The following is a 27473-nucleotide window of genomic DNA, read 5'->3' as shown; positions in this document are numbered from 1 at the left end:
AAGAAGAATGAAAAGAAGAATGAAAAGAAGAAGAAGAATGAAAAGAAGAAGAAGAAGAATGAAAAGAAGAAGAAGAAGAATGAAAAGAAGAATGAAAAGAAGAAGAAGAATGAAAAGAAGAAGAAGAAGAATGAAAAGAAGAATGAAAAGAAGAATGAGAAGAATGAAAAGATTCTTCTTCTTCTTCTTTTCATTCTTCTTTTCATTCTTCTTCTTCTTTTCATTCTTCTTCTTCTTTTCATTCTTCTTTTCATTCTTCTCATTCTTCTTTTCATTCTTCTTCTCATTCTTCTCTTCATTCTTCTTCTTCTTTTCATTCTTCTTTTCATTCTTCTCATTCTTCTTTTCATTCTTCTTCTCATTCTTCTTTTCATTCTTCTTCTTCTTTTCATTCTTCTTTTCATTCTTCTTCTCATTCTTCTTTTCATGAAGAAGAAAAGAAGAATGAAAAGAAGAAGAAGAAGAATGAAAAGAAGAATGAGAAGAAGAATGAAAAGAAGAATGAAAAGAAGAATGAGAACAATGAAAAGAAGAATGAGAAGAATGAAAAGAAGAATGAAAAGAAGAAGAAGAAGAATGAAAAGAAGAATGGAAAGAAGAAGAATGAAAAGAAGAAGAAGAATGAAAAGAAGAATGAAAAGAAGAAGAAGAATGAAAAGAAGAATGAGAAGAATGAAAAGATTCTTCTTCTTCTTTTCATTCTTCTTCTTTTCATTCTTCTTCTTCTTCTTTTCATTCTTCTCATTCTTCTTTTCATTCTTCTCATTCTTCTTCTCATTCTTCTTTTCATTCTTCTTCTCATTCTTCTTTTCATTCTTCTTTTCATTCTTCTTCTTCTTTTCATTCTTCTTTTCATTCTTCTCATTCTTCTTCTCATTCTTCTTTTCATTCTTCTTCTTCTTTTCATTCTTCTTCTCATTCTTCTTTTCATGAAGAAGAAAAGAAGAATGAGAAGAATGAAAAGAAGAATGAAAAGAAGAAGAAGAAGAATGAAAAGAAGAAGAAGAATAATGAAAAGAAGAATGAAAAGAAGAAGAAGAATGAAAAGAAGAAGAATGAAAAGAAGAAGAATGAAAAGAAGAATGAGAAGAATGAAAAGAAGAAGAAGAAGAATGAAAAGAAGAATGAAAAGAAGAAGAAGAATGAAAAGAAGAAGAAGAAGAATGAAAAGAAGAATGAGAAGAATGAAAAGATTCTTCTTCTTCTTCTTTTCATTCTTCTTCTTCTTTTCATTCTTCTTCTTCTTCTTTTCATTCTTCTTTTCATTCTTCTCATTCTTCTTTTCATTCTTCTTCTTCTTTTCATTCTTCTTTTCATTCTTCTCATTCTTCTTTTCATTCTTCTTTTCATTCTTCTTCTCATTCTTCTTTTCATGAAGAAGAAAAGAAGAATGAGAAGAATGAAAAGAAGAATGAAAAGAAGAAGAAGAATGAAAAGAAGAATGAGAAGAAGAATGAAAAGAAGAATGAAAAGAAGAATGAGAAGAATGAAAAGAAGAATGAAAAGAAGAAGTATTCCAGTACAGCAAAAAGTGTATCTGCAGAGAGCTCCGCTATTTCTGACAGTTCTCTGACAGTTCCTTCACATTTACAGCGGTTGAAACATTGTATCTGTTTCCGAATAAAAACATCTGTATCCTAAATGGAAACAAATAGATACAATGTTTCAACCGCTGTACATGTGAAGGAACTGTCAGAGAACTGTCAGAAATAGCGGAGCTCTCTGCAGGGACACTTTTGCCGGCTGATCGGGAAAAATCCGATTCGCGCACCCGAAGTATGCTAATATTCGGATTCGCCGCGAATCGAATTTTTCCTGAAATTCGAAACGAATTCCACTTCGCCTGGTTCGATTCGCTCATCTCTAATCCCAACAGTCGCGGCTGGGAGAACTAGGCCGCAACCTGAGGCAACTATATGTAATGCTCACAACTATCTGCAGGTAGGTAGATAAGGTCTCCTGGGTTTTAATATTTATATGCCCCCGCCAACACGCTATCTTCCCTTGGAAATGCAGTCCCTGGGCGTCCTGCTCACCTTTCAAGTCCTGCTGTTCAGCATACAAGTTCCAGAGGGCTGTTCTACCAAATGTGAATGACTCTGAATGGCAGGCCACCACCATCTAATGTCCATTTTAAAGTACTGCATCTAACACCACTTCATTGGGTGACACCAAGCATTGATGGTGACACTGGAAATGTCCCTATGTCAGTTCTGTAAGTGGAGGGAAAAAATGTCCCTGTGTCAGTTCTGTCAGTGAAAGTAAAAAAATTGCCCCTGCATTGGTGGTGTCAATGGAAGGAAGGAAATGATTGTCCTGCTGTGGTGGTGTCACTGTAAGTAAAACTTGCTTCTGCATCAGTGGTGACACTGGAAGTAATAAAATATCATGGGTTGCTGGTGTCATTAGAAGTAGAAAATGTCCCTGCATCGGTAGTGACACTGGAAGGAAAAAATGGCCCTGTATTGGTGGTGTAACCAGAAGTACAAAATTCGACTGTATCAGTGTTGTCACTAGAAGTAAAAAATTCCCCTGCCTCGGTGGTGTCACTGGAAGGAAACAATGCCCATGTGTCAGTGGTGTGAATGAAAGGAAAAAATGCCCCTGCATCAGAAGTGCATAATGTGAAAGTTACAGGGGTAAGGAGTGGGTAAATCACAGGCCGAATGGGTCAGGAGTGCACACTTCACAGGGCAAAGGGGTCAGAAGTGTTTGAGACATAGAGCACAGGGTACAGGAGTGTATAATGTACAGAGTGCAGGGGTCAGGATAGTGTATTGCACAGGTCAGTAGACAAAATGCAAGACAAAAAAATAAATAAAAAGATTCCTGACCCCTGCATTCTGTGCATTACTTACTCCTGACCCCTGCATTCTGTGCATTACTTACTCCTGACCCCTGCATTCTGTGCATTACTTACTCCTGACCCCTGCATTCTGTGCATTACTTACTCCTGACCCCTGCACCCTGTGCCTTACTCTCTCTAGACCCCTGCATTACTCACTCCTGACTCCAAAGCTGTGTGTTTTACCCACACCTATACCCTCCACTCTGTTACATACTCCTGACAATTTCACTCTGTACGTTACATACTTCTGACCCATGAACACTATATGTAAGATCAAGTTTTAAGGCCCTTCGACTGTTAGAACACCTTTGCCATGCCCAGTATTTGTGTAGTGTGCATGCTGCCTCTTTCTTCATCCTCTAGGTCTGGGTGCGGGGGGGGGGGGTAGTTGCGGACTTTGACCACAGCCCTGGTTGTGGTTGCCCTGTAACCTAGACCACAGCCTTTGCTGGCTATGCAGAAACATGGCTTATTACACAGCATAGGGCACAGCAGAGGGTTGGCATAAGATGTGCATTTCTTTGTACTTTTTTGGCAGGTAAAATAGTATCTTAATTTCAACTCTGTATTAGCTGCATAACTCTTTATTTAGCTGTTTTGCTGGAGCCGCCCACTCTGCCGCTGAGCCACATAACCCAAGAGAGGACCCTAGGTTATATGGCACCCTGTGTAAAAATGCTGTATGCACCCTTCCCTTCTAAGAAAAATGCATTTGAAGCTGACAAAAAGAACAGCAGCAACCTTAGGCATAGAACTCCACCCTGACCTCAGATATCCCTGTTATACTTGTCAGTTATTCGGATGATCCTCAATACAAGAGAGGACAGAGAGATTGAAGAACAGATGAGGAGATTATTATTATTATTATACAGTATTTATAAAGAGCCAATAGTTCGCTCAGCGCTGTACATTACAAAGGGGGACAGAACATGTGACAGAACAATACCAATACAATGCAAAACATGAGGGGATCGAGGGCCCTGCTCTTTCGAGCTTACAATCTAGGAGGGAGGGGATGGTGGTACAGGACGAGATAGCTGTGGGGGATGGAGTGGTAAGAAGAGTGGAGGAGGTCGGCAAGTTAGCAGGGGGTGGGGTAGGCTTCCCTGAAGAGATGGGTTTTCAGGGTGCGCCTAAAGGAGAGGAGAGTAGGTGATAATCTGATGGGTTGGGGCAGGGAGTTCCAGAGGATGGGTGACACCCTGGAGAAGTCCTGGAGGCGGGCATGGGAGGAGGAGACCAGGGAACTAGAGAGAAGGAGGTCTTGTGAGGAGCGGAGTGTGCGTGCTGGGTCGTACTTGGATATTAGGTCAGTGATGTAGTTTGGGGCAGAATGGTGGACAGCTTTGTACGTCAGTGTTAGGATTTTGAATTTGATCCGTTGTGCAATCGGAAGCCAGTGGAGTGATTGGCAGAGGGGGGTGGCGGAGATGGAGGAAATGTAGGGAGGAAATTAGATGTGGAAAATTAGTATATTTGTAATCAAAGCATTCAAAGTGCCTCAAGGTCTGTATGTTAGTAATCTGGGAGTCCCTAATCAAAAATCCAAGTATATAAACAAACAATAAAAATGAGTTATGGACTCAACCAAGATTTGTGGGTTTTCTGTACTATAGGTAAAATATTTTCTCAATCAAAAGGCTGGTAGTCAAAGGCACGTGAACGACTCCTTTAATTATACAAAAACATTTAGATAAAAACATGATTACAAATGTAAGTGCAGCGCTAGAAACAAGTGTCAATTGCAATCATAAGGTGCTTACGTGAATATAGTGATCATACGATATCAGTGTGACACACTCTAATAAAATATATCAAATCTTATAAAAAACGTCTGTGTCACTACAAATCTCAGCAATAATTATAAGGTGAATATAATATGAATTGTCCGTGGCACTACAAGGCACAGAAATGTCAGGTGATGTGTGTGTGCTCTTCAGCTAGTTAAGAAATCCGTGGAACTACAAGGTGCAGCAATACCAAGTGGGATATTCAAAAGTGCTCATGATCCAATACGGAAATCCAGCACCTTATATTGATGTGCACTCACCAGAATGTCACTGGTATAATAACGTTTTGTGCTGATCCTTATGGGGGGGGGTCTCAAAAAGCCATATGCAGGGACCGGACTTCTCCAGAATAAGGGCTATGCAAAACAGCAAAAGGATCCTCCTAGGGGGAGAAGCTCGCCACAGGGGTACATTAGCACTGATCACTGTATTGGTGTCACTGGGGATGTCAGTGACACCAAGTCAGTCCCCCCCCAGTGTCAGAATGCCTGCCGCAGTCCCGCTATAAATTGCTGATCGCCGCCATTACTAGTAAAAATAAATATTAAAAAATCCCAGTATATATACCGCCATTTGTAAACGCTATAAATTTCACATAAATCAATGAATTTACACATATTGGGATTTTTTTTTAGCAGACAAGGAGCAGAATACATTTTGGCCTAACTTTATGATGAAATGTGATTTTTAAAAAATTTTTACTGGACATGTTTAATAGCAAAAAGTCAAATATATTGTTTTTTTCTCAAAATCATTGCTCTTTTTTTTTTTTTTAAAGCGCAAAAAATAAAAAAAATAAAAAATCGCACAAGCAATCAAATACCACCGAAAGAAAGCTCTATTTGTGGGGAAAAAAGGATATAATTTAACAGATAGCCGAATGACGGCTGCACTGCGGCCGGCCAGTTCTGGGTGGACGTCATATGACGTCCTCCCAGAACGCGCTGTCCTGCGCGCCCCAGGGGGCGCGCACCCGGCGATCTCCGTGATCGCTGTGTCCTGCGGCCTTTTACCACGTGATCAGCAGTGTCCAATGACACGCTGATCACAGGGAAATGCAAGTGCCGGTTCTCGGCTGCACTTTCCTCACGCTGTGAGATCGTGAGGAAAGTACTGCCGAGAACCGGCAGTTGTCAGAGCGAGGATCGGCACTGATCATCAGGGCACTGATGATCAGTGCCCTGATGATCGGTGCCCAGCAGTGCCACCTGCAAGTTCCGCCCACCTGTGCCCAGCAGTGCGCCCACTAGCTCCGCCCACCTGTGCCCAGCAGATCACCCACCTGTGCCCAGCAGTGCACCCACCTGTGCCACTCTGCAGTGTCACACACCTGTGCCCAGAAGTGCCACCTACCTGTGCCCAGCAGTACCACCCACCTGTGCCCACCCACCAGTGCTGCCCACCAGTGCTGGCCACCAGTGCCACCCACCAGTGCAGCCCAGCAGTGCTGCCAGTCAGTGCCACCAGTCAGTGCCCAGCGGTTGTGCCAGTCAGTGCCGCCAGTCAGTGCCCAGCAGTGATGCCAGTCAGTGCCGTCTATCAGTACCCATCATCAGTGTCACCTATCATTGCCGCCTATCAGTGCTGCATATTAGTGCCGCCTATCCGTGACACCTCATTAGTGCTGTCTATCAGTGCTGCCTATCCGTGCCTTCTCATTAGTACTGCCTATCAGTGCCCTTTAGTGCTGCCTATCAGTGCCCATCAGTGCCGCCTATCAGTGCCCATCAGTGCTGCCTCATCAACGCACATCAGTGAAGGAGAAAAATTACCTGTTTGAAAAATTTTATAATAGAAATAAAGAAACTTTTTTTTTTCAAATTTTTTGCACTTTTTTTATTTATAGCGCAAAAAGTAAAGCACCCAGTGGCGATTAAATACCACCAAAAGAAAGCTCTATTTGTGAGAAAAAAATTATCAAAATTTCATATGGGTACAATGTTGCATGACCACGCAATTGTCAATCAAAATGCGGCAGCGCTGAAAGCTGAAAATTGGCCTGGTAAATAAGGGGGTATAAGTGCCTGGTAGGCAAGTGGTTAATTTGGGTGCAGCGCTGCATGACCGTGCCATTGTCAGTTAAAGTAACGCAAAAAATGGCCTGGTCAGGAAGGGGGGGGGAAATCTTCAGGAGGGGCAAGTTTTAAAGGAAAACCTTACTGATAGCAATACGAAGGTTGCTATTTAAAAAAAAACAAAAAAAAAGCCAAGACTTGAAAAGTTTGCCTATTATAAAACAGCGCTGAAATACAATAATTTTTCCAGCATCACCATGACCCCCCCCTGCCATATGGGACCCTAGGGAGCTGCCCATTCTGCCCCCATTATAATCCACAACTGAGTATAATGCAGACTATCGGCTGGGAAGAATGTACAGTGTAAACACAAAGTACTCCTCACTCACAGTCTTTTCAGTAAACAGGATGATCATGTGCTATCAGTGTGTTGTGGAAATTTCCTATTGCCCTGTGTCTGTGTAAAGCCATTCTGCGTGTTTGTGTGTGCAGCTAAAAGTCATGCTCTGGAATGCCGTGTTACACCGCAGGCTGCTTTCCTCGCCCTTGGTCACACAAGTCCTAGATTTATCAAAATAACTATTCCCAGTTTGAACCAGAAAAGAGTAAGCTGTCCACCAGAGTGAGTTTACATGGACAATACTATCTAGAATGTCTTCTAAAAGGGAGACGTTACAAGGACAGGTCTATCGTTGCAATAATTAGAGGATTATCTAAAAAAAAAAGTCCAATTTCTTTCTTTTTGTTTTTGTTTTTAGTTTTTCTTCTATAAATGCTGTGATAAATGGGTAAATTGGTATTCAGGTTAAATTGGCCTTTCAAGATTAATTTCGCCCAAGGAGCTAAAGGAGAGAAATCCATAAATGTACCCCATCCACACTAAACAGCTTGGATGAACCAATCCCTGTATTATAACAGCTAACACTAGAGTCAAATACCCTCACAGGGACTGCAGTTGATTGGCTTTTTTCCACTTAGCTCCTTCAATTTCTCAATCAAAGCCCAGTGGTGTTGGCCACCTATGGCTTGATTCACAGAATCTGACATTCGGGCCACACATGGCCAGCTTTACCTTGCATTTTCTGTTAATGAAGGGGTAATTCACAATCCATTACCATCTATATACCCTGCCACTTAGCTCTACTGGTCAGTGAAGAGGACAGATACGTATAGTAATACCTTATGATTATAGATGCATAAGATGATCTCTCTTCATGTGCCCAAATTGAAGTCCATTGACTGTAGAGATATATATATATATATGCCCTACCCCCCACCACACCTAACGTCCCGCACACTATAACATCCCCAACACAACGCTCCTTCAGCCTTGCTACCACTGAGGAGGTCAATAAGGTCTACTGAGAAGCCCGCCTCACCACTTGCCCCCTTGACCCTGTCCCCACAGAACTCCTCTAGTCACCCTCCTCCTCCATCCTACGCTCCCTCACCCACATCTTCAATCTCTCCCTCTCTACTGGCGCATTCCCCTCCCTCCTAAAGCACGCGCACATCACCCCCATACTCAAAAAACCCTCCCTGGACCCCACCGACCTGAACAACCTTAGACCCATCTCCCTGCTGCCATTTGCTTCCAAGCTCCTTGAGCACTTAGTCTACAATCGCCTATGTGCCCACCTCACTGACAACAACCTCCTCAATCCACTACAGTCTGGCTTCCGTCCCCTACACTACACCGAAACTGCCCTACTCAAAATCACTAATGACCTGCTAACCGCCAAAGCTAATGGCCATTACTCAGTCCTCTTACTCCTCGAGCTTTCCGCGGCCTTCGACACAGTCGACCACCCCCTCCTTAACAAACTACACTCCCTCGGCATCAGAGACTCCGCTTTCTCCTGGCTCTCCTCCTATCTATCCCAACGCTCCTTCAGCGTTACCTATAATGCTATCACCTCCCCCTCTCTCCCCCTCTCTGTTGGGGTCCCCCAAGGCTCGGTCCTCGGGCCCCTTCTCTTCTCCATCTACACCTCCACCCTCAGCAAACTGATACACTCCCACGGCTTCAACTATCACCTCTACGCCGATGACACGCAAATTTACCTCTCCACCCCTCGCCTCACCCCTTCAGTCTCCGCCCGAGTCACCCACCTACTGAATGACATATCAGACTGGATGTCGCTCCATTTCCTCAAATTGAACCTTTCCAAAACCGAGCTCCTGATTTTTCCCCCAGCCCATGCCCCCACCCTCTCCATCACGACCAACAACTCCACCATCAGTCCCACCCCACAAGCCAAAGTCCTAGGTGTCACTCTAGACTCAAACCTGTCTTTCCAACCCCATGTCCAATCGTTGGCAAACTCATGCAGGCTCCACCTCCGCAACATCTCCAAAATACGTACGTTCCTAACCCCAGACACTACTAAACAACTCATTCACTCCCTTATTATCTCACGACTCGACTGCTGCAACTCCCTCCTCACCGGCCTACCCCATCGCAGACTATCCCCGCTTCAGTCTATCCTGAACTCAGCGGCCGGACTCATCCACCTTACCAACCGCTCCTCTTCTGCCACCCCCCTCTGTCATTCCCTCCACTGGCTCCCGATTGCCCAACACATTAAATTCAAACTACTAACACTGACATACAAAGCCATTCACAACGCTTCCCCTAAACTACCTCACCGACCTGATACCCAAATACCACCCAACCCGTAATCTTCGCTCCTCACAAGACCTTCTACTTTCTAGCTCCCTGGTCTCCACCTCTCACGCCCGAATGCAGGACTTCTCCAGGACTTTCCCCATCCTCTGGAACTCACTACCCCAATCCATCAGACTGTCACCTTCCCTCCTCACCTTTAGGCGCACCCTGAAAACCCATCTCTTCAGGGAAGCCTACCCCACCCTCACCTAAGAACCGATCTCCTCCACTCCTCCCACCACTCCATCCCCAACAGCCACTTCCTCCTGTACCACTATCCCCTCCCTCTTAGATTGTAAGCTCGAAAGAGCAGGGCCCTTGAATCCCTTGTGTTTTGTTTTGTCACTGTATTGTCTCATATTCTGTCCCCCACTATAATGTACAGCACTGAGCAAACCTTTTAGCGCCATATAAACACTGTATAATAATAATAATAACATATATATATATATATATATATATATATATATAGTATACAATATATTATATACTATAATATGTGTGTGTGAGTGTGTGCTTTACAAACATTTAAAACATGACAAAGGATTCCCAGAGCACTGTGGGATTGCCAAAGAGACAGCAAAACTATCTCCTTTTAGTAATGATTTCTGTCACTGGAACATCAGACTGCACTGTCTAAAGTGGGAATTTATGTTCTTGCTGTTTTTTGCTGACGTTACACTTTGAAATAAAATTTCCCCCAAACCATTACAGTTTCCATTTAATTGTATACAGTATAATATACAGTATGTTATATACTATAATATGTGTGTGTTTTACAAACATTTGAAAACACAACAAAGGATTTCCAGAGCACTGTGGGATTGCCAAAGAGACAGCAAAACTATCTCCTTTTAGTAATGATTTCTCTAACTGGAACATCAGACTGCACTGTCTAAAGTGGGAATTTATGTTCTTGCTGTTTTTTGCTGAAGTTACGCTTTAAAATAAAATTTCCCCTAAACCATTACAGTTTCCATTTGATTGCATTTTCATTTTTAGACCAGAACTTTGACCAGTGTGGGAACTTTGATTTTGGGACATGTAGGTGTTTTGTGGATAAGGGACATGTCCAAATTTAAATTATGCTGTATTGATTTTCAATGAAACTATAACTCCACTATGAATCGGTTGATTTATTCCTGAAGTGTGCAAAGAGTAACAGTGACGTGCAGAGCAAAATGCATAGATCACCAGCTTAGAGCAGTGAGGACAAGGACGGGAGCTTCCTGATTGTTGTCATGTTATATTACTTCTTCAAGTTGCTCTTTGATTATTAAGATGCCCACACATGTTTTATGGTGATAGATTGTTTTAGGAAACATAACAGTATTGTATTTTTTAAAAATCTGAAAAAAAGTACGCATGGGCATTTTTAAGTCACTTTAAAGTGAAGTCAAGTTTTTAGGTAAAATAAAAATGGAATCAGAAATTTTTCAGTGTGGTTGTAGAGTGTGTGCGATTTTTTTTTATTCACATATTTAAAACACAATTGGACATTCAGTTTAAATCAGTTAATTGTATGCTGTCCAGATGGACTCCCCCCCCCCCCCCCCAGTTCATCTCCATGTGGATATACACTGCTCAAAACAATTAAAGGAACACCTTGTAACCACTTGCCCTGCTGGGGATTTACCCTCCTTCCTGACCAGGCCATTTTTTGCGTTATTTCAACTGACAATTGTGCGTTCAAGCAACACTACACCCAACTTAAATTTATGTCCTTTTTTTCCCACGAATTCAGCTTTCTTTTGGTGGTATTTATTCGCCTGTGCATTTTTATTTTTTGTGCTATAAAATAAAACACAGACAATTTTTAGAAAAAAAACAATATTTTTGTCTTTTTGCTTTTAACCACCTTCCGCCCGCCCTATAGTACAACGGCGGGCGCATGGTGGTTCTCTCGTTCTGATAGGACGTCATATGACGTCCTACCATTCTCACTGCGCATGCGCGGCTCAAGGAGCGCAGCGCTGCGGTCGTAGGTCCGCTGTGTCCCTCGGACACAGCGGATCACGGAAAGAGCCGAAGATGTCGGCTCGGTCATGTGATCAGCTGTGTCCAATCACAGCTGATCACATGTAAACACGGAAATGCCGGAGAGGAGAGCCGGCAATCGGCTTTCCGCGGAGGGGACATGTACACTGATCATCAGGGCACTGATGATCAGTGTGCCCTGATGATCAGTGTGGCCCCAGAAGTGCCACCTGTCAGTGCTCATCAGTGCCACGTGCCAGTGCCCATCAGTGCCACATCAATGCCACATATCAGTGCATACCAGTGCACATCAATGCCACATATCAGTGCCCATCTGAGCTACCTTTCAATGTCACCCAACAGTGCCACCTATCAATGCCAATCAGTGCCACCTATCAGTGCTGCCAATCAGTGCCACCTATCAGTGCCAGTCAGTGTCGCCTATCAGTGCCAGTCAGTGCCGCCTATCAGTGCCAGTCAGTGCTGCCTAACAGTGCCAGTCAGTGCCGCCTATCAGTGCCATATATCAGTGTCATGTATCAGTGCTGCCTTTCAGTGCCCATCAGTGATGCCTGTCAATGCCCATCAGTGCAACCTACCAGTGCCTCCTCATCAGTGCCCATCAGTGCCACCTATCAGTGTCCATCAGTGCAGCCTATAAGTGCCCATCACTGCAGCCTCATTAGCGCACATCAGTGAAGGAGAAAAATCACTTCTTTACAAAATTGTATAACAAAAACTAAGAAAAATGTTTTTTTTTCAAAATTTTCAGTGGTTTTTGGTTTGTTTAAGAAAAAATAAAAATCCCAGAGGTGATTAAATACCACCAAAAGAAAGCTCTATCTGTCTAAAAAAATGATACAAATTTCATATGGGTACAATGTTGCATGACCGCGCAATTGTCATTTAAAGTGTGGCAGCACTGAAAGCTGGAAATTGGCCTGGGCAGGAAGGGGGTATAAGTGCCCTGTAGGTTAGTGGTTAAACATGTCCAGTAAAAAAATTTAAAAAATCTAATTTCATCATAAATCCCAATACATGTAAATTAATTGGTTTACGTGAAAGTTATAGCGTTTACAAATGGATACTGTGATTTTTTTTTTCACTAGTAATGGCAGCGATCAGTGACTTAAAGCGGGACTGTGGGACTGCGGCAGGCATTCTGACACTGGGGAGAACTGACTTGGTGTCATTGACATCCCCAGTGACACCAATACAGTGATCAGTGCTAAAAAAAAGCACTGACACTGTACTAATGGCACTGGGCAGGAAGGGGTTAACATTAGGGGCGATCAAAGGGTTAACTGTGTGCTGGGTGTGTTTTACTATGGGAGCGGTGTCTGTGTGCTTCACTGTAAGCACACAGCCATCCAAAGCAGTGTGCCCTAGCTGACAGGGAAGAGAACTGTTAATAAACAAAACAGTTCTCCTCCCCGTTGGAGATCTTCGGTAATCAACGGGCGCCGGCGAGTACTCACCAGCTAGGACCCGGTGATTGACAGCCACAGCCGTGAATGACGGTGCGGGTAGGGCGCTTGTGTGCCTCGAGCATTCCCCCTACCCAGATATGCAAAATTGCGTATATATTCATGCTTTTACACACCTGTGCCGCCCTGTAGCAGTATTTCTGCTATAGGGTGGTCGGGAAGTGGTTAATCAGAGTGCAGCATCAAGTCAATTAAGCTCCTGGGATATTGATCTGGTCAGTTAAGTAGCAGAGGGGATTACTAATCAGTTTCAGCTGCTTTGATGTTAATGAAATTAACAACAGGTGCACTAGATGGACAACAATGAGACAACCCCCAAAACAGGAATGCTTTTACAGGTGGAGGCCACTGACATTTTTTACCTACTCATCTTTGTCTGACAGTTTTTCACTAGTTTTGCATTTGGCTCAGGTCAGTGTCACTACTGGTAGCATGAGGTGATACCTGGACCCTACAGAGGTTGCATAGGCAGTTCAACTCCTCCAGGATGGCACATCAATACGTTCCACTGCCAGAAGGTTTGCTGTGTCTCCCAGCACAGTCTCAAGAGTATGGAGGAGATTCCAGGAGACAGACAGTTACTCTAAGAGAGCTGGACAGGGCCATAGAAGGTAATTAATGCATCAGGTCCTTTGTGCAAGGAGGAACAGGATGAGCACTGCCAGAGCCCTACAAAATGACCTCCAGCAGGCCACTGGTGTGAAGGTCTCTGACCAAACAATCAGAAACAGACTTCATGAGGGTGGCCTGAGGGCCCAATGTCCTCTAGTGGGCCCTGTGCTCACTGCCCAGCACCATAGAGCTTGATTGGCATTTGCCACTAAATACCACTGGCGCCCTGTGCTTTTCACAGTTGAGAACAGGTTCACCCTGAGCACATGTGACAGACATGAAAGGGTCTGGAGAAGCCGTGGAGAACATTATGCTGCCTGGAACATTGTTCAGCATGACTGTTTTGGTGGTGTGTCAGTGATGGTCTGGGGAGGCATATTCATGGAGGGATGCACAGACCTCTACAGGCTAGACAATGGCACCCTGACTACCATTTAGTATCAGGATGAAATCCTTGGACCCATTGTCAGACCCTACACTGGTGCAGTGGTCCTGGGTTCCTCCTGGTGCATGACAATGCCTGGCCTCATGTGGCGAGAGTATGCAAGCAGTTCCTGGAGGATGAAGGAATTGATACCATTGAATGGCCCCCACGCTCGCCTGACCTAAATCAAATAGAACACCTCTGGGATATCATGTTTCGGACCAGGTTGCACCTCAGACTGTCCAGGAGCTCAGTGATACTCTGGTCCAGATCTGGGAGGAAATCCCTCAGGACACCATCCGTCATCTCATTAGGAGCATGCCCCGACATTGTCAGGCATACACACAACCATGTGGGGGCCATACAAACTACTGAGGACCATTTTGAGTTGCTGCAATGAAATTTCAGCAAAATGGACTAGCCTGCTGCATCATTTTTTACTTTGATTTTGTGGGTGTCTTTGAATTCAGTCCTCTGTAGGTTAATAATTTTCATTTCCATCAAATGATGGGGCATCCTTACATTCCTAACACATTACCCCGTCCATGTCATATAGATATCTAGCATGATATTTTTCCCCATTAAGATCTGATGTGTTTTCAAAGTGTTCCTTTAATTTTTTTGAGCAGTGTATTAGGTTAATAATATCATGAGCATCCCGCTCCTTTGTATATGTCAGTTGTGGGGCAATTAAATCATTTAACTGATAATGACAGATGACTTATAAGTTTGGACTCAAACCAGGTTACCAACAAAACAAAAAGTTCATCCCTGGTTCTGATCAGTACTCAAACACTGTTGAGAAGAGTGATTCAGAAATACAATGTAATATTTTTGTATACATATAAAGTGCAGCGCTTAACAGAAAACAATTGTTGAGACAAAATTATAATAATAAATCACTTATGACGAAACGCGTAGGGCAGGGCAACTCACACGTGCTACCACGCATACGCGACTGGTTGGTGGCCATTTTGGATGTTGAAAGAGTTGGATTTTTTGCTTTTACATGCTTATTTATGTCCACTTTCATGTGAGTGTAACCATTTTTCAAACAAACATTGTTCTATTGATTTTTTTTTTTTTATAAATATTTATTAATTTTCAGAATAGGTACAAATCACAATCAATTTCTTTTTATCAAAAGGACATAAAATCAATATCATCCTATTAACATAATTTATCTATTTCCCACATCCCCAGCCACCCCTGTCCCTTCCCCTCCCCACCCCAACTCCTACAATCTCCCCCCCCCCCATCCCACTCTGCATTTCTCTTAAAATCCGGAGAACGAACTCTTTCTACAATCTATATTTGTTTCAAGGGGTATAAATCATCATCCTACATTTCACTTCTTCTCTAAACTCTTCCCATTTTTTCCACTTTATATAATACTTCTCCATCTTATCTATATGCGCATAATACAATCTTTCCATCCCACAGATCTGATTCATTCTGACCATCCAATCCACCTCTGTTGGCACTTCCATTTGTTTCCAGAACCTAGGTATCAGACTCTTCGCTGCACTCAGGAAATGCCAAATCCCTGAATCCTTGTATGATCTCACTGAAAGCTCGGTGATATGGAGAAGACATAACTCTGGATCCGATCTAATATCTATCTCAGTAATTTCTCATATTAAATAAATAATTTTATTCCAAAACACATGTATCTTTGAGCACTCCCACCATATGTGATATATTGTACCCACTTCTGAGCCTACGGCCACATCACTCGGAATGCGCCCGATCTCGTCTGTTCTATTGATTTTACACTATGTGGAGCATTCTTCTCTTGCATGTCTCCTAATACCTATTTGGGTCCCATCTGGAGTGCTTTAGCTACCCTATTTAGGATCATAGCTTGCAGGATCTTTGGCATTTCTCCTTTGGGGATCCTGAGGAGTGTTTGTGGCTTTCCAGTTTTTCGGGTTATCATACAGCGTGATTGACTACTCTTAACAGGGGGTCATATCTCTCTGGTAAGCTTTTTATGTCAGTGGTTGGTGACATATCAGCTATCCTTGTATTTTCCTGTTCATCACGGCTTTTGCGGACTTTCCTTTATTTTTGACATCTCTAGATGGACATTTCCTTTAATGATTTATTATTATAATTTTGTATCACCACTTTATATGTATACTGTTATATTGCCTGGTACCGGGGTGTAGTGTTCAGCTGCTATATATTTGCGCTCTCATTTTTATCCTACTTTTAGCGCAGATTTATATATATTTTGATTTCCAATGTAATATTATTAGTTTGCATTTAGGCTAGGTTCACATATATGCTGCTGTGCTAGTCGCAGTTTGCACGGGGATGGCAACCCATTCATCTGAACGGGCTGCCGTACTTCATGAAATGCAGGAAAAAGCTCCCCACACTATTTTTTAAATTGCAGCCTACATGGGCATTGCAAGTACAGTGAGGTTTCCAGTGCCAGTACGATTTTCAGTGCGGGTGGCGTCCCATTAAGATTAATGGCACCCACCCGAATCTCCTGCGTTTCACTGTGCAGGTGGTTGCGGCTGCGGGAACACGTGCAGGTTCTGCAGCAGCAACCACCCGCACAGATGTGAACCTAGCCTTCGTCTGTTTCATTCATATTCAGATCAAAGAGATGACCATATGATGTCAGTGAAAGCAACCTTACAAGTAATAAACCTTAGTTAACCTTAGGCTGGCCATACATTATACAATTTTCTTGAGAATTTTGCTTTAGATTTACCAAAAACCATATAATATGAGGTGAAACTTAAAAAACACTTTCAATTGTATCCAGTCAGGCAGGCCCTTGCACTACATAGTTGAAGGTAAATCTAATGGAAATTGGGCAGAAATTGGACAGAAAATTGTATAGTGTATGACCAGCCTTAATCAGCCCTGTTTAACTCCTTCTCCCCCATCTCCCCTTAGATAATGTGTTTGTGCTGATTTGTCTTTAATTATTTTTTTAAATATCTAAACTTTTATTTTACTTTAGGCTTGGTTCACACTGCCGCGACTTGGGATTCGACTTGACTTCGCATGACATGTGAAATCCCCTGTTAGTCACTGAGAGCTGTCTTAATCAGCACTACTGATGTTGCTCCGGCTTTAGAAAAGGTTTCTGTACTACATCAAGGTGACTTCATTGTGACTTGTGCCCATAGACTTTAATGGAAGTTGCCTCCAAGTCAAATCCTCATCTATATCGATGTGATTTGGATCCGACATTACAGGAAGATTGTAAAAACAAGGGAAAAGAGGGCGCACCAGCCTAGTGCATTACCAAAGAGAGCAGCTTTATCAAATCCAAAGAAGATATATACTCACAATTGGGCAATTGGCTCTGAGGAAGAGGAGACTGCTCCTCGAAACGCGTCAGCCGCCCTGAGGGTCCTCTCGTGATTGGGAGCTATTCTGGTGAATTGGCTGTTTTGATCTTTGATACTCCTTTTTATCACAGTTGTCTGTGAGTATATATCTACTCTGGATTTCATAGATATAGATCTCACAGACAACGTAGATATATACTCACAGCAGGGGCGGACTGACCATTTGGAAACTCGGGCACTGCCCGAGGGCCTGGGCTCAGTAGGGGGCCCCATGAGATGCCCCTGGTACCTTTTTCATAGGCTTTTTTGAGTTTGGGCAAGGATACAGGGGCCCCATGATCCCCTATTGCCCGGGTGCCCCATGAGTTGTCAGTCCGCCCCTGACTCACAGACAACTGGGATAAAAAGCGTATTAAAGATCAAAACAACCAATTTCGAGGAGCAGTCTCCTCTTCCTTAAAGCCAATTGGCCAATTGTGAGTATATATCTTCTTTGGATTTAATAAAGCTGCTATCTTTGGTAAAGCACTAGGCTGGTGCGCCCTATTTTTCCCTTGTTTTTACAGCGATTTCCTTTGGGTATTCCCCCGACCCTTAGAGGGCAGCAAGGCCTATGTTAGCACTGGATGCGCTAAACACCTGATATGTTTTCATCATAGTACACCACTCTTGAACACAGGGGACTTTTTTGTTTCTGCCTTTACAGGAAGATTACCTGTAGCTGATATTCTCATTGGCTACAGGCTACAGGCAGAGTCGCATGGCATGAAAGTCGCTATAAAGTCACATCAAGTTGCATCAATGTAGTACTCAAGTTGCCGGTAAATTGCCAGGAAGTCGCCTGGCAAAGTCGCACCGTAAGTTGCGCGACTTTCAAGTCACAGTAGTGTGAACTGACACTTATTCTTTTTCTATTTACTTTTTTAGTGTAAAATATGCAAAATTTAAAACATGCCTTTATTTCATTTGTAAATAACATTGTTATGTTTTGTCAGAATCATAAATTTAGTGTTATAATAAATGGGACAAATTATAAAAAAAAAAAGAGGATCCTTATCCTAGTGTTCTATCTCTGTGAACTGTGTTACCACCCTGTAAGGGTGTTCATTGTTACAATGCTGCTATCTAGTGCCTATACAGCAAAGGTGCATGCTCAGAACTAGTGTGTACTTTTAGACAAGAATGCTTACCTGTACATTGCAAAAAGGAATAATGCTCCAAATCAGGGGCGGACTGACCATTTGGAAACTCGGGCAGTGCCCGAGGGCCCGGGGTCAGTAGGGGGCCCCATGAGATGCCCCTGGTACCTTTTTCATAGGCTTTTTTGAGTTTGGGCAAGGACACAGGGGCCCCATGATCCCCTATTGCCTGGGGGCCCCATGAGTTGTCAGTCCGCCCCTGCTCCAAACTATGTGTTTGTTATGTAAAGGCATGAAAAGAAAAAAGGTGAAGAAAAAAAAAATCACATCTTCCATTAGGCAGACAAATGTTCTAAGTATGTCATACAAGGTAACTGCTATTTTGATGGTGATGCAAGACTGCTGCTGTCCAGCAGGTGTCGTATGAACACCACTGATGAGTAGATCTCCATACTAGCTCACTTCTACCACTTGCCCTCCAGAGGATTTCCCCCCCTTCCTGGCCAGGCCATTTTTTTGCGTTACGGCGCTGAGTTACTTTAACTGACAATTGCACAGTCATACAACGCTGCACCAAATTAAATTTACATCCTTTTTTTCCACAAATTCTTTCGGTGGCATTTGATTGCCTATGCGTTCCTTATTTTTTGGCTCTAAACAAAAAAAAGACCGTCAATTTTGAGAAAAAAAATTTTTATTTACTTTTTGCTATTAAACATGTCCAGTAAAAAAAATTAAAACATCTAATTTCATCATAAATTTAGACCAAATAGTATTCTGCGACATGTCTTTGCTAAAAAAAAAAAATCCCGATATGGGTAAATGAATTGGTTTATGTGAAAGTTATAGCGTTTACAAATGTGCGATATATATACTGGTGTTTTTTTTTTATTTTTACTAGTAATGGTGACGATCAGTGACTTATAGCGGGACTGTGGAACTGCTGCAGGCATTCTGACACAGATAAAAAGCACTGACACTGTACTAATGGCAGTGGCCAGGAAGGGGTTAACATATGGGGTGATCAAAGGGTTAACTGTGTGCTGTTTTACTATGTGATGTGTCTGTGTGCTTCACTGTAAGCACACTGCTTTGCATGGCTGTGCTGTGCACAGCCATGCAAAGCAGTGTGCTGGAGCTGACAGGAGAGAACTGTTTTGTTTACAGTTCTCCTTCCCGTTGGAGATGGGCGCCGGTGAGTAAACACCGGCTTGGACCCGGTGATTGACAGCTGCAGCCGCGAATGGCGGTACGGGTGGGGCACACACGCGCCTCGCATGCGCCCCCTTTCCCGGAAATGCATATAATGTATATATGTGATTTTGCACACCAGTGCCACCCTGTAGCAGTACTTCTGCTATAGGGCGGACATGAACCTGTTAAAGTGTTCAGTATCTCCAGGTAAAACCTCTGTTTGAGCCTGGGTTCACACTTCTGCGCTGCGGCATATCGCATGTGATTCACATAGGAACTGCCCAGCATTCCTGCCCGAATTCTGTATGGTGCAATCCGCACCAAAAAGGTGCAGGACCCTTTTTTTTGTGCCCGCACTAGAATTGGATTGCATGGGTATTCACACCCATGCGATCCGATTCTGCACATTGCGTTTTGCAAACCAATTTCGGGGTGTTGTTTACATACACACCTGCAGCGGTTCGCATGAACGGGGTGCGATTATGATGCGGTGCGGAATTCGCGCACAAACCGGTGCAAATTCAGCATCGCATCAGTGTGAACCCAGGCTTAAAGTTTTCAATTGAGTGGGGAAAGGTTAGACTTTTTGTGGAGAACCACCCTCTGTTGGTATTGGTGACCACCATTACTGAGAAAGAAATCCAACATTGTAGAATTGGGGGAAATCTTCCAATGGGGACACCAGTCTAAGAGGGGAATTCTTCTCACTTTGAGAAATTTCCTTTAACCTCCCTGGCGGTATGATTATTTCAGATTTTTGGTGCTGAAAGCGGTACCATTATTTTGCATGGAAATATGTATTTTTTTTTATTGTAGGCCTGTAATTTAGGAATAACTCACTGAAATCTGTCCGAACAAGAGTCTAGTAAACATCCCGGGTATGATAAAACTTGAAACACAAAATCATAAATTATAATTTAATAAATAATCATAAAAAATAATAATATAATAATAATAAATTTAATTCAATGATATAATCAAACCAAAAACACTGAAATTTGAAATATAGCGTCAAGTTCGCACATCGCTGAGCAAAGTCGAAAAATCGTTTTCAGTGTCTGATGACGAATTTCCCTACGAATAATTATCACTCAATTCTGCAAGTGGTTCTGATTTACTATCATTGTTCTCTAGCCGGTCTAAAACCGCTTTTGACATAAAGGGACGCTTTTTGGACGCCATGGACTTTTCTAAGTTTCCAGGCAGAAAGAACAGTCAAAATGCAGGCAGGGCACAGGACAAAGCACTCGGGACAAAATGTATGTGAAATGTTTTGAAACAGCAATGTTTTACTATGTAATAATAATTTTTTAAAAAATGAAATTTTTAAAAAATTTTTAAATTTGCCGCCGGTTCCAGCGCCCGTACATCCCGACGTCACAGGGACCGGAACACGGAAGCCGGATGCCGGCATTGGACAAGATAAGCGCTGCAGGGAATCCCTGAGCAACGCTGCATGGTAAGCCCGAGTGTAGCTCGGGGTTACCGCTTTTGGTACTGAAACTTTACCCCGAGCTACACTTGGGAATACCGCCAGGGAGGTTAACTTCCTCTCACAGCACAGGAAGTGAAGGGAAATGTTCCCAATCCTAGATTGTAAGCTCCAAGGATCAGGCCTTCCTTTCCCTATTGAATTGTATTGTTGCTGTATTGTCTCCCGTTATATTGTAAAGTGCTGAGCAAACTGTTGGCGCTATATAAATCCTGTATAATAATAATAATACACAGACCAGAAATAAACCACATGACAGCAGCTTTAACCTTTCGCTTCTTTATCCAAAACAAAAAAAACAAAGTTTTCTCTATACTGTACATGCTTTTTAAATGTCCGTCAAGATGGAAGAGCTTGGATAGCACTGTACTTCAGTAAGTAGAATAAAAGCAGTGAATAATAACCCTGCACCTAAGAGCCATACATTCTTCTTACATTTTATAAAATATTTTAGGCTCCATGTACACTGCAGCTGATAAACTGACGTTCAGGAGCTTTTCTGTGTTTTTTAGCAGCCCCTGAACTCTCCCTAATGTTTTCCTGTGTGCCCGTGTACACATCGTCGTTTACAGTTGTTTACAGGCAGTTAAGTTTACAGTCATTTTTTTTTATGCAACAAACTTGCGTTCAGGAGTAGATTTTATCAGCGTTTCAAATGCCAAATGCTTTATAAGCTATTGCGTTTGGAACATTTTTTTAACTCTTCCATTTCCAGATGCTGTCCAGAGCTTTTTTTCATCATGAAAAATGCATGCAAAGTGTTTCCCCGGTACTCAAATGGACCCGGTACACCATACTTTGAGGTTTCGCATGAAAGAAAATATATTCGACACTGCTGCAATAATTTCTGCACAGAAATGAGCTGGAACACATCCAAACATCACAAAAAAAATTAAAAAGACAGCTAATCTCAGCAAATACTGCTCTCTCTACTTCTGTTCTCTCTCTATTTTTCTCAAAATGTCTGAAATTTAAAATTTTTTACTGTTTTTCAGTGCATTCTGTGCATTTTGGAAGGTCTCCTGAGGTTATTTATTTATTTCAGGTACTTATATAGCACCATCAATTTACACAGCGCTTTACATACATATTGTACATTCACATCAGTCCCTAACCCTCATGGGGCGTACAATCTAAGGTCCCTAACTCACATTCATATACAAGGGCCAATTTAGATAGGATCCAATTAACCTACCAGCATGTCTTTGGAGGTAGGAGGAAACCAGAGTACCCAGAGGAAACCCACACAGGCACAGGGAGAACATGCAAACTCCAGGCAGGAGGTGCCGTGGCTGGGATCTGAACCAGCGACCCTAGTACTGCCAGGCAGAAGTGCTAACCATTTAGCCACTGTGCTTCCCTATCTTTAAAAAAATGCTTCTAAACGCAAACGCTCATGAACGCTCATAAACGCAGTATGCAAACGCAGCTAAACAGACTTTTTTTAACCTACGTTTTCCAGCAGCCAGTTTCCATTGTTCAGAAGTGTTTTCCAAACATCCTGGGTACATGGAGCCTAAACGGTTCCACTCCACCCTATAGCAGAAATACTGCTACAGGGCGGCAGGGCTGCACAAATTCACTTATATATACGTGATTTTGCATTTCCAGGTAGGGGGCGCATGCACACACCGCCCTACCTGGAACGCCATTGGCAGCTACAGATGTTGATCACTGGGTCCCGCCCGGAGATTCCCTGCTGGCACCAGCGGTCATTGAGGGACAGTGAAAGGGGAAAGGGCTTTGTGTAAACAACACAGATCTCTCCCCTGTCAGCACTGACATGCTGCTTTGTATTGCTCTGTATAACAGAGCAATACAAAGCAGTGTGATTCTCTAGTAAAACATACACAGCACACAGTTAACCCAATGATCGCCCCGGATGTTAACCCCTTCCTGCCCAGTGCCATTAGTACAGTGTCAGTGGTTTTTATTAGCACTGATCACTGTATTAGTGTCATTGTAATGTCAGTGGCAGTTAGTCAGTTCCCCCCAGTGTCAGAATGCCTGCAGAAGTCCCGCTATAAGTTGCTGTTCGCTACTATAAAAAAAAAATTCCAGTATATATACTGCCATTTGTAAACCAATGAATTTATATATATTGGTATTTTTGTTTAGCAAAGACATGGAGCAGAATACATTTAGACTTAAATTTACTACGAAATTAGATTTTTAAAATTTTTTTTACTGGATGTGTTTTATAGCAAAAAGTCAAAAATATTGTTTTTTTTTCTCAAAATTGTCGGTCTTTTTTTGTTTATAGCGCAAAAAATAAAAATTACACATGCGATCAAATACCACTGAAAGGAAGCTCTATTTGTGGGGAAAAAATTACATAAATTTTCTTTGGGTGCCGCGTTCCATGACTGCGCAATTCTCAGTTAAAGTAACGCAGAGCCGTATCACAAAAAATGGCCTGGTCAGGAAGGGGGGTAAATCCTCAAGAGGGCAAATGGGTAAAGTATTTCTAAAGCCTTTTTTTCTATTTTCTGCCCCTTTGTGACAAAATAGGCAGTGAGTGTTAGACTTTGTTCATAAGGGCAGTAAAAATTACCAGTTTGACTGTTTAAGGGCCGGTTCACACTATGGAAACACAGTCCAGATGCGTTCTGGATGCGCTTCCACATGTGTGTTCTTGATGCTTTCCGGTTCATTTTTCCCCCCTCTCTTTTCCTTCAATTTAACCTCCCTGGCGGTATTCCCGAGTGTAGCTCGGGGTAAAGTTTCAGCACCACAAGTGGTAACCCCGAGCTACACTCGGGAATACCTTGCAGCGTTGCTCCGGGATCTCTTCCTCACTTACCTTGTCCTGCGCTCCCGCATTCCCATGGCTAATGTAAATGGTATCTCCACTTTTGTGGGAAAAAAAGCAAATAAAAAAACTTTTACAAACCTAGACAATTCAATCTGAGCATGCGATGAGGAAAAAAAGCATAAGCAGAGAGGATACCTCCTGCAGTGTCCCCTGCAATGTCCTCCGGCCGATGCCAGCATCTGTCTTCTGGGTTCCGTTTCCTGCGACGTCGGGACGTACGGGGGACAGAACTGGCGGGAAATTAAAAAATGTGTAAAAGTGACATTCACTAAATACACTAAAATCACATAGTATAACATTACTGTATCAAACCATTTCACATACATTTTGTCCGGAGTGCTTTGTCCTGTGCCCTGCCTGCATTTTTACTGTTCTTATTGCCTGGAAACTGAGAAACGTCCATGGCGTCCAAAAAGCGTCCCTTTAGGTCAAAAGCGGTTTTAGACCAGCTAGAGAACAGCGATAGTAAATTAGAACCACTTGCAGAATTGAGTGATAATGATTCGTGGGGGAAATTAATCATCAGACACTGAAAACAATTTTGTGACTTTGCTCAGTGATGTGCGAACTTGGCGCTATATTTCAAATTTCAGTGTTTTTGGTTTGGTTATATTATTGAATTAAATTTATTATTATTATATTATTATTTTTTATGATTATTTATTAAATTATAATTTATGATTTTGTGTTTAAAATTTTATCATATCCGGAATGTTTAATAGACTCTTGTTCAGACAGATTTCAGTGAGTTATTGCTAAAAATTACAGGCCTACATGAAAAAAAAATACATATTTCCATGCAAAAAAAATTTACCGCTTTGAGCACAGAAATATGGACAAAATCAGACCGCTAGGGAGGTTACATAGAGACATGTGCTTTCCAGTTCGTTTTTTATGCATTTTACCGAGTTCCAGTACAGTTCTTTTTGCATAAGAGGGCAGAGATCATCAATGCACAGAACAATATGACTCCTCCCAGTCCTGTGTTCTTTCTTCTGATTTGCTGATAAGAGAGCAGGAGATAGGCAGTGCTACTGTGGGGACAGAACCGCTCTATTACACACCTAGGTTCTACAGAGAACTTCCTGATAGGGAATGATTACATCACTTCTCTCAGATCGTAGTGCCTCATCATCACCCTACTAATGCTGACAAATGCTAACAGAGCATCAGTGCCCATTAGTGCAGCCTATCAGTGCCCATCAGTGCTACCTCATCAGTGCCCATTAGTGCCATCTATCAGTGCCTGCTCATCAGCGCTGCCTATCAGTGTCTTCCCATCAGTGCCGCCTCATCAGTGCCCATCAGTGCAACCTCATCAGTGCCCATCAGTGCAACCTCATCAGTGCCCATTAGTGCAGTCTATCAGTGCCCATCAGTGCAGCCTCATCGGCGCACATCAGTGAAGAAGGAAAACCACATTTTACTTTTTTTTTAGTCTTTGTTTAGCAAAAAATAAAAAAACCCCAGTGGTGATTAAAGACTACCAAAAAAAAGCTCTGTCTGTGTAAAAGAAAAATGATAAAAATTTCATATGGGTACAGTGTTGCATGATCGCGCAAGTGTGACATCACTGAAAGCTGAAAAGTAGCCTGGTCAGGAAGGGTATAAAAGTGCCTGGTAAGCAAGTGGTTAAACCAAAATCGCTAAGGATATAATACTGCTATAAATAGGGAGAGATTATAAGATTCATGTTTCTTTTTCATTGTCAGAAAAGGTGGCAAACTTACTGATACAAAATATAGACGAATTGGGGCTCTATATGGAGAAGATACATTGGGTTAAGAAGCAGTGAGCTATGAAGTCCTCATGCACACGGGACGTTTTTGCAGCGGCTATTTTTGGCTTTTGATGTTTTTTCTACAGCCAGTAAACCCCCCAGCATGTTATCCTGTGTCCATACACACATAGACTGTAATCAACGTTTTTTGGATGGAAAAAACCCAGAACTAGTGGGTTTCTAGAGGAGTTTTTCAGCTGTAGAAACGCTCTAATGCTGAAAAACGCGGTAAAACGTGGTAAATCGCGGAAAACTAGCGTTTTTGGACTTTTTTTCCAAAAAAATTTATTGATCTATTAAAAAAAGTTGGTTGCCTCTTCTGAGTTACTGACCTGGAAAGAGCAAGCTGGTCAGGAAAGTCAATGATGTCCCTAATATGCACACCTGTCTATGGTAAATAACTGAAAGTACTGATGCTATGACAGCCAGGGAACTAGTATTTTCAGAAACAGAGTGTGGCAATGGTAGCCTCCATATTTCCATAAGAACAAGTTTTCTTTCAGCTAATACAGTATAATTGAAGCATCAGCAAAAGCGGTGTCAACCCTGATGCAAGGTTTCCAGTATAGCAGAGCTGATGTCAGACATGCCGGAGGAGTCTTTGGGATTTTGGTGTGTCGTTAGTCACAGGCAGGGCTGCTGTCAGAAACTATAGGGCTCCATACAGCCAACGTGACAGGGCAGTTTACTATGCTTAATTTATGAATGAACACATCAATGATTGGTACCAATCACTCAATGTGTTCATTCACGAAAGGAAGGGCTTGTAAATGTGACATACTTATGGACCCTTCCCCCACTCTTCATCCTAAGGATCCTATAGGGTGTTTGCAACTGGGAAGGAGAGGAGAGAAGCCGGCAGCACTGAGGGGGTGGGGGGGGGGGTGACACAGGGGGGAATAGGGCAGCATGGGGAAATGTATGGTGCAACGGCAAGTGCTGCAGAGAGAGGCATACAGAGGATCAGTTTCGGTAATTGCCCCCCTCCCAATCTTGCACAGTACCTACTGACATTATTATTATTATACAGGATTTATAATATAAAGGGTGACACTACAGCAACAATACAGTTCAATACAAGAGGGTTGGGAGGGCCTGATCCTGGGAGCTTACAATCTAAGAGCGAGGGGCTGGTGGTACAAAAGGTAATAACTGTGGGGGATGAACTGATAGGAGAAATAGAAGATTCCGTTATTAGCTGAAGGCAGGATAGGTTTCCCTGAAGAGATAGGTTTTCAGAGATCTCCTAAAAGTGAGCAGAGTAGGTGATAGTCGGATAGATTGGGGTAGAGAGTTCCAGAGGATGGGGGCGGGGCTCTGGAGAAGTCCTGGAGACAAGCATGGGAGGAGGAGACAAGGGAGCTAGAGAGCAGGAGGTTGTGGGAGGAGAGGAGAGGATGGTTTGGGTAATATTTGGAGACATGCAACCAGAACTACATCTTTCAAGAGCTCTGTCAGGGATCCCAAGTTTTGCCACGGCGCACGAATCTGCACATGCGTAGGATCCCGACAAGACATATAGGCAGGCGGGCACTAGGACCCAGGCGCACCTGTCACCAATGACGGCGCCGGGCAGGCACTAGGACCCAGGCGCGCCCGTCGGCACCGGGCGGGCTATTTAAACCAGCTCTTGCAATGCTCACATTGCCGTATGGTCTTGTTCCTTGTTGTTCCTGTTCCTGAGAGAGTTCCTGTTGTTGCTGAATCCTGCTTGATCCTGACCATTGCTGACCTTCTCCTGCCCTGACATCTGGCTCGTTTGACCATTCTTCTGCCTGTGCCCAATTGTCTGATCTCCTGCTGCTGAACCTGGCCTGTGACCTGACGATCCTCTGCCTGCTGCTCTGTACCGCTCTGCCTCCACCGTTACCGATCCGGCCTGTCTGACTCCACTATTGTTCCAGTGTGTTCCGTC

At 42.9% G+C, this 27473-nt stretch overlaps 1 protein-coding gene across 1 annotated transcript in view; it reads right to left on the bottom strand.

Moving 5' to 3' along the window:
• Positions 1 to 27473, bottom strand: part of LOC149454126 (uncharacterized) — a 99084-nt gene that overhangs the window by 33255 nt on the left and 38356 nt on the right. Inside the window, exon 3 of the mRNA XM_089687791.1 lies at positions 23914 to 24008. Coding sequence (XP_089543917.1) covers positions 23914 to 24008 — 95 coding nt within the window. The remainder of the gene's footprint in view (positions 1 to 23913; positions 24009 to 27473) is intronic.

Source organism: Staurois parvus, unplaced genomic scaffold, assembly GCF_062004578.1.
Source record: "Staurois parvus isolate SC_StPar_1 unplaced genomic scaffold, SC_StPar_1.0 ptg000438l, whole genome shotgun sequence".
In the NCBI taxonomy this organism is placed as follows: domain Eukaryota; kingdom Metazoa; phylum Chordata; class Amphibia; order Anura; family Ranidae; genus Staurois; species Staurois parvus.
This window is presented reverse-complemented; position numbering and strand designations above follow the sequence as displayed.